General features: G+C 30.8%; 1 protein-coding gene and 1 long non-coding RNA gene across 2 annotated transcripts in view; one reads left to right on the top strand and one right to left on the bottom strand.

Annotated features, from left to right (window-relative positions):
* Jhbp16 (Juvenile hormone binding protein 16) overlaps positions 1–12,001 on the bottom strand; it is a gene marked incomplete in the record, with an annotated part of 44,932 nt that overhangs the window by 24,128 nt on the left and 8,803 nt on the right. The window contains 3 exon segments of the mRNA XM_067047808.1: positions 1,582–1,715; positions 1,792–1,939; positions 3,667–3,759. Of these exon segments, the coding sequence (XP_066903909.1) occupies positions 1,582–1,715; positions 1,792–1,939; positions 3,667–3,759 (375 nt within the window).
* Positions 4,482–12,001, top strand: part of LOC136795870 (uncharacterized) — a 21,285-nt gene continuing 13,765 nt past the window's right edge. Inside the window, exon 1 of the long non-coding RNA XR_010843560.1 lies at positions 4,482–4,570. This is a non-coding gene — a long non-coding RNA (uncharacterized lncRNA). The remainder of the gene's footprint in view (positions 4,571–12,001) is intronic.

The raw sequence follows: 12,001 nt of genomic DNA on the forward strand, positions 1-12,001 counted from the left end.
TATTCCAGTATGGTGAACGGAGTCTAAGAGTTGGAGACAGTTTGTTTTAGCTGATGAATAAACCTGACAGCCGTAGTCTATCTTGGATCTTACTATACTTGAGTAGACCATGAGCATCGACTTCCTATCAGCTCCCCAAGAAGTATTTGCTAATACTTTTAATAGTCCGAGCCTATTAAAGCATTCTTCTCGCAAGTGCTTTATGTGATTTGACCATAAATAAAAAAATATCCATAATGGCACTGAACACATTAACTGTAATAAATGAAATTTATTCTATAAATTTAAACTATCGACATACATAGGTACTTAACAAAATGAAATGAAACATTATAGTTATGATTATGTTTACAACAACAGTGTATTTGCATGATGTGGTAGCGCGTCTTAGCCTTTGAGAATAAATAGAAAAGTCAATGCTGCCCTTAAATTAAGAGCCAAACTCTTGTCCACCTTGGCTCAGCAACCATTGGCAAACATTTGCTTCCAAATATTAACTTCATACTTCACACGCTACTACATGACGATCATAGACAACGACACACTGGCACACCACTCACTCACAACTGATTTTGGAACATATTGGGCCAGTCTGAACCAGAATCGGCATTTTTCCCAATTGACAAAATGCACTTAATTGTACAAAACTGGGAAATGGACAATTTTCATGACTTGTCCAGATGAAGAGCCATACCGAACGCAGTCGCTGACAGATATGAGAAACATTGCACTGTAACATTTCCTATCATTTCTATGTTTATTTGGTTCGTAGCTTAAATATTTTGTGGTTTTTATGATTTTGTTTCTTATCTTTTTCAAGTTGTTATTAGTTGTATCTAAAGTTATGTTATTCACAGTTGTCATATTTCTCCGGATTTGTTATTGAGAAAAATGTAGACATTGCTCGCCAAGTTTTTCCAAATTTAGGCTCCGATCTCACATGCTACGCCTTATATTAAGAGGAAAAGAAGACATGGAGTGGATTAAATGTGAACTTTTTATAAAAAATAAGTATTGTATATTATGAATTTTTCTTTTCTATTATGTTTTCATTTTTTTGTTGTTACGTTCACATGCTAAAGGTAAATTACAATTATATGATTGGAAATAAATTATTTAATTAATAAATAGTAAAAAGACTAGTTATTTCATTTTTACTTCTTTTTTTCCAGAAGAAAAAGAAAGAAAACAAAAACAGTATTTTTATTTTGTCCAAATAATTAATATTCAACTATTTTGTCCAGTTAAATGTTTTTTTTCTAGAGTTATTAAAAAAAATTCATAACAATATCATTTTATTTCATATGATTAAATGTTTCAGAGCTAGATGACCTTTCAAAACGAAAAGTAAGACCATATAATTCGTAAAAATATTTTGCAACAACTCCCCTTCCTAGGTAGGAAGGGAATTAGCTCTGATTTAGTCTGATGATTCAACCCTGGCTTTCGAAACAGATTCAAAAAATGTTATTGCTATACATAATTGAAGTATATTTGTTAAGAAATTCACCTAACATAATAATCGGGAGGGTGATTATTGAAAATTTTAAAATTTGTTTAATCAAATTTAACTTGACTCACAAAGAGTTAGATTCCAGGCCCCCTTGTTGTCGATATTCCTGTTCATGACCTTCCCCTGGAACTCGTATTCTCCGTCCAGCCACTTCTCTGGGAAGAACTGGCTGTATTGGAGCCAGCGTTTGTTCCTGTTGCTCCTAGAAAAATATGAACGAATGCAGCATTTCCAAGGTAAGGATTAAAGAAATCAAAATAATTTTATTGAATACTTACTTGAACTTTGTAACTATGGAATCCGTCCAGCCATATTCTGAGACATTAATCAGTTTGAGCCGATAGTTGAAGTTGCTTCCTCCTCGAGTCTGCACTATCTCTTTGGCAAAGAATGGATCGAAAGGGCTGATACTCAGTTCCGGGATTCCTGTAGAGGGACAATACTATTATTTTTACAGTAATATTTTTGATCCTTACCTCGCAACTTTGTTTATTCTACTCAGACATTTCGGCCTTCAGGCCATTATTCTGTATATACCCTACAATTGGTTTGTTCAATTTATTAAAATAATTTTCTTCCTATTATAGGCTATTTGCACAATTTTAACAATTTTCTTATACACACAAATAAAGTTAGATTAATTAAAACTAGTTACAAGTCCAAATATTTATTTTTTTTAAATTGTTAAAGACTTCAGCAAATATAATAATTAAATTATATATAGTCTGGCTAGCGGTCTATAAAGGTATCAAAATAGTAAAAGAAAACTATTTATTGTAAGCCAACGTTTTGCTCCACATTGCAGAGCTTCGTCAGGGCTGTCAGAGTGAAACAGAGATTTCGAAACGTTGGTTAACAATAAATAGTTTTCTTTTACTATTTTGATATCTTTATTGACCGCCATCCAGACTATCTTCCTAGAATCTGCTTCATATGGTCAAATATCTTCTTCCAATAATAATGAAATGTGCTATACACTCTGTTATTATATTACAATGTCTCTTAAAGAAATTAATCCTTACACTACGATGGTTATCTTTGTTGGTACGTTCAAAGGCCATCTTCTTTTTAGATACCTTGGAAGGTTATTAGGTTAAAATTGAGATGCCAGATTAACAACTACTGGATTTGTTTGTGTGGAGAATTTGTAATTATGTTTGTTTCGGAATAAACTTTGTATGTGATTTTAAGATTGTAATGTATAGTTTTATTTGTCACATAGTAAATATCATGATTTTTCGGATTGTAATCGAGAGAAATAAGTTGTTTTCGTTGAACCTTAAACTCTCAAATTTTTGTTTTTCAAAATACCTTTTAATAATCATTGTAATATACATACGCTGGTTAAAAAATATAAGATAAGAACATCTGCTAGCAAATAGTAAACTGGATTGGAATCTATAAATTGTTTCTCGGCACTTTAATTTTATATAAGGATCCACATTCTTTCCACGGTGCTTCGGCTAGCCCTGAAACATGTCCTGAAGAAAAACTTCATATAAGGTTTTTTAGTTTTGACTGCCGTCAAAATAGCCCTGAAGAAGCCCTGCAACGTGGGGCGAAACGTTGGCTCATTAAATTAGTATATTTCTACTATTTGAGTTTTTCTTGACCGCACCCGGACCATATTCCTTTCATAAGGATTTTTAACTAATTCCATGTTGGTTACTGCACATTAAGATCAATACAACCCTATCGATTTCCAATCCCACTCCAAGTTGCAGAAGATGGCCCTGACTTAATCGGATTGGTACTGAAAAAGAAATGTTGAGTCGTAAACCCTTATAGCTTTCTGGAATTGATGGAAATTCCAACGACTCCATTACTCAAAGTGACTTGGGATATAGCATTGTATTTTGTTTTCGTCAATACAAAACTCATCAAATTCTGCCTTGACCTTCTTTAATAGTTCGGTATCAGTTCCAAATCTAAGACTTTTATTATTTACCAACAGATTATTTACTTTAATAAAATAAAAATTCCCTATCCTCAAATTGTGTAACTTAAATAAAATATATATCTTTGATGACTTTTATTGTAAATTCATAGCTACTTAATGTTTAAGTAAATCGAATCCATTTAAAACTGCACCTATTTTGAAGAGGTTGACCCTCACCCATAAATTACATAATCATTCATAATCTTTGACTTACCTGTTTTAAAATATGCTCTGCAGGTATTAAGAGCATTTTTTATGCATGCATCGAAATCAGGCGAGTCCCACTTGCAGCTTGCAAATGTATCAACTGGAAAATATAAAGAAATGTACTTCATGAGATATAACATTACATAACAGTAATTACAAAATATCTTATATAACATTTTAATACGAAATAAAGTTTGCGTTCAAAAATATAATTTGATTTCGAAATCATAGAATCGTTTGATTTGCAGAAGAAATTGATATCGTAAATCCTTCCCAGCCTAGATAATGAACTTCACATCCAACTATAAAAGATCCAATAAAGTTGCTACTAATCCATCACATATTTATTATTGTTTTTAAAAATTAATAGTATTCAATATTGAGTTTCTTCGACTTTCATTTTTTTTTTTTTTAACTTATACTTTTAGTTATATATATTTTCTTCTTTGTATTGTTATATAAATTCCAACTGTATAGTTTTTTCATAACAATAATGGCAAAAAAAAGAGTAAAAATAGGGTATCTATATTCCATCAAAACCGACATTGATTTTCAATTTTTCAATTACGAGTAATTGAAATTAAACATAGAAAAATATCTATGATGTTTCTGTATGGTATTCTCTAATTATAGGGCTATTTAAATAACACAGATTTTAAAGAATGATCAACCATCTGAATGTAAATGATTTTATCTTTCTGTTCTATTCTCTTTGAGGCAAAAATTTTCTTTTCGTTTTAATACTATAATCATTAATTTTTATCTACTTATAAGATATAGATAACGTTGTTTTGTCATTCGCTATGTCACGCTGTCATAAAGCTGAAACTGAACTAATCATATCAATGCTACCAGTTTCTTCAGCAGTAAACCTACATAAAATGGCTGATATTTTTTCTGCATTCTTTCAGGTAATTACATAAAACAATTTGAATTTTATGTGGATCACACCGATCACTTTAACACTTTCCAGTCAGTCACACAGTTCGTTTCATAGTGTTCAAAAACATTATCAATATGAAAATTTTTCAGGAAACCCAAAATGTGCCTAAATCATTTGATTTTTTAACAATTATTATTGGATCAATAGTTTTTAGATTGGGCAGAAATAAAGTTGTAAAACATTGTTAAACTATTCCAAACACCAAGTTTGTATTTACATAAAAAAGTCAATAAATTTAAATCATTTTAATTTTGACGGTAAAATGTTAAAAACAATATTGAAAAAATTAATCATTTTAATGACTAACCATGAATATCAAACAATTATTTTAAAAAATAAATTGCAAAAAAAATTAATTTATTTTTTATTGATATCATAATTATTTTAATTTTTGTTTTTTTTGAAAATTGAGTACCCTTCTGAAGATCCATTTGATGCTACAAGTGGCTGTTTTGATTCGCCTTATTCTTATAGATTTTTATGGTGAAAATAGAATTAGTAATAAAAAGGCAGCACAATACTTCACTACTTATATATTTTTCTTTAAAAATACGTTATGTCATAAAGTCATAATGAATTAAAACAAAGTAAAATCTGTACTAGTACAATCCTTGAAGGGTCAGGGGTTCAGCAAGATGATTTGCTCCGAATCACGCCCGACAACGTAGAAGGGTCCCAATTTATGAGGCTGGGTCCCCAGGAGAGTTCCAGAACCAACAGAAGTTGACTCACGGCTACAGTAGGTTTTTTCCTGATCTTTAGTTTAACATGTTAAATGAAAAAAACTCATGTTAAATGGAGAAATATTTTCTTCCTTTACCGGCTTAAAACGATATAACATATAACATGGTTGAGAGTCTGTTAATAGTTCTGCTAAATGGAGAATGATGTCGCGCAACAGACCAGCTGAGTTCGTCAGCGTTTTGTTTGTTGTCGTGTTAGGTTACTTGCTCGTAGTTTGTGTTAGTATTGTTTTCGATGTTTTTAAAACTAATAAAGCAATGGATTACAATAATAATAATGTAATGGCAGTTGTCATCTTGATACTCTTCCTCACAAGTTAGTTGATCAACAAGGCACTCAGTAGCCAAACCTTCACACAACTTCTACTTTTCGCTTTCTTCAGGAATGTTTTGATAAATTACTTTAATCAAAACTTGGAAGTAAACAATAACGTGAAGTTTTTGGAAGGATAGGTTATAAAACAAGTTGCTCAAAAAATCCGCAAGGAGCTCTTATTCATTTAACATGATTTTAATTAGGGCTGTTGACAATCCTATACTTTAAATTTAACTCAGCATCATGAATACCCCTAGTGTAACAGAAAAACATTTTCTGCCCAGCTGGATTCGAACTCGGGCCCTTGGAATTAGAATCAGCACGCCTTGCCACGGTACTACCGCGCTCCCCATAATGAATTAGGACTTCTATTTTTTAACTGAACTGAGACCATTGCTCAGCATGCCTCGTGATGACTTTATAGCCGAGAGATTGTTGTTTTGAATAAATATACATTTGTTGCAATATTGTGTAGTCTTTTTATTATAAGGATTTGTTGTCTTTCTAAATTTTAGATGTAAAATTAGATTGGATTTAGTACTTTTTGAGGGAATAAGCGTGCTTAAAGAGAACCCTAAATATAGTGTAAAACATTAAATGAAAAGTGAGAGAAAAGGATTTTTCAAATTTTGCAATTTCATTAAACAACCGAGGAATACAGATTGATTTTTCTTTCATTATTTACACTTCATTCATGTTACAAATTACTATAACCCAAAAACCATGTTGGATATCTAATTATAATTGAGAATATGCAATATTTTCAAAGTTATTTTTCATAGCTGTTGAGAAAATTTTTATAATTGCCCAGGTAGTTGTATCTCATGTTACAGCACAGCTCTGAGATGTGAGCTCTATACCCTCTATAAACTCTATAGCCTGCCCTCTATACAACTTGGAGAATCTCCTTCCCTCTAAACAAACAACCCCCAGCAAAGATGAACAATAGGCACCTCATGAATAATAATAGCCATTTTGAAAAGGTTGAAGGATAAAGAAACTTTACCTCATCTCATTCTTACAGAGTAAACAGAACATGATGTCTCATTTTACGAAAAAATATATAGCTAGCTCATTGAATTTCTTTTAACTTCCATAATAACATATTTATTTTATCAACTTAGTTACTCAATCATTTTATGTTTATAGTGTCCTTCCATGTCAAATAAATTATCTTAATTACTAGGTTCATTTGCCTTGAAGAGTCGTGCAATTATCTAAATAGTTCAAGTGAAAGATTCTTCCATAATAACTTTCTTTTTACCCTAATTTATCCATTACAACGTTTCCATTAGCCACAATACAATTCACAATAACAGTTAATCATTCTAAAAACAGGAAAATAACAGAGGCTAAACACACAACTAAAAATATTGAGCATTTAATTAATATTAAGACTCATACAAATAATTTAAGTAACATTTAAACATAATCAGTAAACTATCACGATAGTATTATGATACACAATAGTATTTTAGGAATGATATATTGTCGCTGTGTTTTTATAAAGAATTTAATAGAAATTTCATCTTTGTAATGAATAGAGGTATGAAATATTTAGCATTAGTTATCAATATTATCAAGATAACCTTAATTAGAGTGAAGTTAATAATGATGTCTATTTAAAAAGTTTTATATTAAATATGCAATTAGTAATTTTAATATTACTATGATTAATAGTGTACTGTTAGTTACAGGCCACACAACATAGTCTAAACAACATACAGACCTGGTGCACAATATACAGTATTAATATTAACAATAATTCACATGTCACATTTACTCTACGACACAAAACATGCCCTTTACATTGACAATCACCCTATACCACAAACAAACACTAACGTATTTAGGACTAAACTATGACAGAAGGTTGACATTGGGGGCCACACGACAATACAAAACGTAAAACGCTAAATTTCCGACTGAGACAATTATATTCATACTACACGGGCGTTTTAAATTATCCCTCGGACAGTAACTTGACATATATAATTACTTACTAGAATCCATATGGGCTTATGCCTGCCAAATTTATGGACTTGCTAAAAAGGCGCAGATTCAAAAAATAGAAACTTTTCAATTGCAATTTTTAAGACTGGCAACGAACTCACCACTCTACGTTTCAAACGAGACCATTCACACCGGCCCAACGCATTCCGATCGTAACGAACCACATCCATATAACTTACAAACGGTTTCACAACACACTACCTGGATATTTCAATAAATTTCCACGACAGACGACAACACATGACATTTATGATGTAACACGGCGTAGGCTGAGGAGGAGTTGGAAGAAGGACCTCCTAGTGTAATCAAGTAATTTAATTAACGTCGGGAGGATGCACCACAGGGTGCTGTCTCCCTCATGCCATGCCTGAATAAAGCAGCTCATTTGCTGGTTATAAACTAGATTTACAAGTGCAAATAAAAAAATTGTAAAGATAAGAAATAAGGAGATTAGATTAATTTATAAAATTTGAAATGGTAATGTTTGGTAGTTGTTGTAATTGAAGTTATGTTGTTAAATCATTGATATGTGGTATGCATAATATGAAATTTTTTATTGTGAATTGTAGAGTGCCTGGTGATATAGCCATGACCCCAAAACGTTGATGTGGATAATTTAAGAAAGTGGGAAGAATGGAAGAACCTTTCACTTCACCATATTACAAAAAACAAATTTTTAAATATGTAAAATTAATGCCTATTTTTAGAGTTGTATGCTTCCCGTTTTTCAATTTCAGACGCTTTTTAAATATTGCTCGATGTAACTACCTTAAAGTCTCCTCTTCCCGTTTTAAGCTAATATTTCAAAAGTAATATAGAACAGTCGCTCCCCGGGGGTCTTAGTGGGGTGGGTCCAGCGGGGAAGAATTGCTTTTATTGAGTTATGATTCTCCTCTTGTGAGATTATAAATATACATGTTCCCATGGTCTTAGAGAGCCCAAGGACCAGCGAGGAGTAAAGAGGCAAACTGCCAGCGGGAAGGAATACTTCCGACCCCGACCTAAAGTTGAACAGAAGACTAAAGGGTTTGCAGACGACACTATCTTTGATGTACTCAGAGAAGATAAGCGACGAAGAGCTGAAGAGCCCACAGAACCCCAACCCAGGCCTCGACCACCAATGATACTCTATTGTAATAATAATAATACGTTTGAAGTATAGTCTTGTAGAACCGTTTCTGAGAAGGAGAATTCTTTTGAGCTATCTCTAAAATGTTTGGCTGAAGTGAAAAAAGTATTTCAATCAGTATTATAATATAATATATGAATAAGACAAACATCGTACAATATCGAGTGAGTCAGTGTAACAGGTTTAAATTAAATAAATAAATACAGATTTTTTTAAAAGGAATTTTCCACTAATTTGGTTTTTTTTTTCACTTTTCTTTATTCAAGGTAGTTGCTTTTCCCTGATCTAATTTCCTCCCATAATTTATTTCTCCTCATCTTTCCATTTTATTTGAGGTTTCCCTATTATCATTTTCCCTTCCACTTCTCATTTCATAGTTATCTTTGGAAGCATTTCCTTAGATAATATTTGTTCTTCATTGGTTGAAAGTATGTTATTTTCTATCTCATCCATGTATTCTTTCATTTTTTGTTCTTTTGCGTCTTGATTTTCTTGCCACTAATCTCCAAAAATTCATATCCACAGCGATCAGTGTTTTGTGGATTCAGGTATTATTGACCCAGGTTTCTGAGGGATATGTGGTTATTGACTCAAATACTGACTTTAGTATTGGGTTCCTGCTACTGTATACTTGAGCTGCAGGCGACATAATTCAACAGTGACCTTTCTTCGTTCCGTTCTCCAATCAATATTGCCGGGGGAGGTTCCTTCACTATCAAATATTGACTCTAGATACTTGTATTTCTACTTTTCCAATGCCTTATATCTTTTTAAACCACTAATTTATCTAATGAAGTGCTTTATTTATCCCACGAATTTCTCTGGATTTTTTTTTCAGTTTAATTTTTAACTGAAAGCTTAAAAAATTCAATCAAAACAATTTATTATCCTGTTAAACAGACTATAGAATAATCCAAAATATTTTCCTGAAAAAAATATCATTGTTGTAGATAAAGAAATCCAAGAATAAAAACAGAAAAATTGTAATTTCTTCAGGAATTCTGAAATTTTAGTAACCCTGAATTTTTACACGACGCGTTAGGCACCACTTTCACACGAAAAGGGTTTATAAAATATCAATATGTTTTCAACTACCAAAAAAAATTTTTCTTATAATATTATTATGATTAATTATCGTAATCTTTAAGAAATCTTAAGATGTTGTCATTTGATTCAATGAGTTTAAAACTAATAATGAGACAGTACTTCAAGGTTAAATTATGTTATTCAGTTCACTTTAAATGCTATATGTCATGGTAGTTTCTGACATCTTTATCGTGGCATCTTTCTACCCACGGTAATGGAGTAAAATATTTCAAATTAAAATTTTATTAGTAAAGTTGGTACAAATTGTTCGTTTAGTAGTAGTTTTGGCTAAGACCTAATCTGAGAACTTTCAACATTTTATATATTTATTGATGAGTTTTTTTATTGAAAATCAGGACAGAAAATTTCTCGTTAATTTTGAATCACCCTCAGAATTTTTTTTTCATCTCTTTAAAAAATCCAATCTATATCTAATAGAGGTATATAACATTCTTGTGGTCTGTGTTGGAAAATGAAAATTATTATAAATGGCAGTTTCTTTCCTTATTGCAACAACGGGTTCAATTATCCTACATCTATAATTTTATATAAGTCTCTTGAAAGGTTATTACAATCAGAGTGTAAGTAAAAATTATCCCTGATTTTTCTTTGTATTTTTGCTTTATGCTTTTAGTCAGTCCAATGTCAAGGTTAACGTGAGAAGGTTTTTCTTATTACTAATCTCAATTTAGTCTTAGAGGATGTTTTAAAAAAAAAAAAAAAGATTTCACTAACTCTGAAATATCATTTATCTCGTTGGAGATTATTAAACAAAATATTAGTAGAAACATAACCTACATTTCTAGTGTAGTAGATTCCAGGCAATTTTTACTATCAAGAAATTAGGAGATAGTCATTCTGATATTGTAGGAAACGCTTGAGAAACAATTTAAAAGGATATTTTAAAAATAATATATATATATATATATATATAAGAAAAAGATGTCACGATTAAGTTATCAGAAACTACCATGACATATAGCATTTAAAGTGAACTGAATAAAATATTTTAACGTTGAAGTACTGTCTAATTATTAGTTTTAAACTCATTATATCAGATGACAACATCGTAAGATTTCTTAAATATATTTTTGATAGTTGAAAACATTGATATTTTTCCATATTCCTTTTCGTGTGAAAGAGGTACCCAACGCCTCGTGTAGAAATTCAGGGTTACTAAAATTTCAGTATTCCTGAAATAATTACTATTTTCTGTTTTATTCTGGGATTCCTTTGTCTACAACAATGATATTTGTTTCAGGAAAATATTTTGAAATATTCTATAGTATGTTTAACAGGATAATAAATTGTTTTGATTGATTTTTGTAAGCTTTCAGTTAAAAATTAAATAGAAATAAAAAAAAAATCCCGAGAAATTCGTAGAATAAATAAAGCACTTCATTAGATAACAAACAACAAACAAAATATTAGTAGAAACTTAACCTTCATTTATAGTGTTATAGTAGATTTAGAAAGTAATTATTATTATTATTAAGAAGTTAGGAGACAGTCATTCTGATAATGTAGGAAACGCTTCAAACGCTTGAGAAATAATTTAAAAGGATATATTCAAAAATAACGGAGAGTAGTAGAGAAGAAATACACTTTCTCGAACGGCACTGTGTTGTAACCGCACTTGCACAACTGGCTTCATTCCGCCGTCTCCTATCTTCATCGGATCTTAATACTCCGTTGGGTAGATTCATCAAATAAGTATCACGTAAAAATATTGTTTTAACATCAGTATATAGGTAATATATATGTGTATATAGTTATAATATATATGATATAGTTTTGGAATATAAAAAAATAAAAAAAATTGTTAGTATTATAAATATATAATTATATTAAAACACTCACCAAAATTATTAAAATTCAGATTGTCCTGAGCGATTGCTAACTGTAGAAAAAAAAAAAAAAGATTTCACTAACTCTGAAATATCATTTATCTCGTTGGAGATTATTAAACAAAATATTAGTAGAAACATAACCTACATTTCTAGTGTAGTAGATTCCAGGCAATTTTTACTATCAAGAAATTAGGAGATAGTCATTCTGATATTGTAGGAAACGCTTGAGAAACAATTTAAAAGGATATTTTAAAAATAATAT

Source organism: Halyomorpha halys, unplaced genomic scaffold (genome assembly GCF_000696795.3).
Source record: "Halyomorpha halys isolate HHAL.00 unplaced genomic scaffold, Hhal_1.1 Scaffold111.1, whole genome shotgun sequence".
In the NCBI taxonomy this organism is placed as follows: Eukaryota; Metazoa; Arthropoda; class Insecta; order Hemiptera; family Pentatomidae; genus Halyomorpha; species Halyomorpha halys.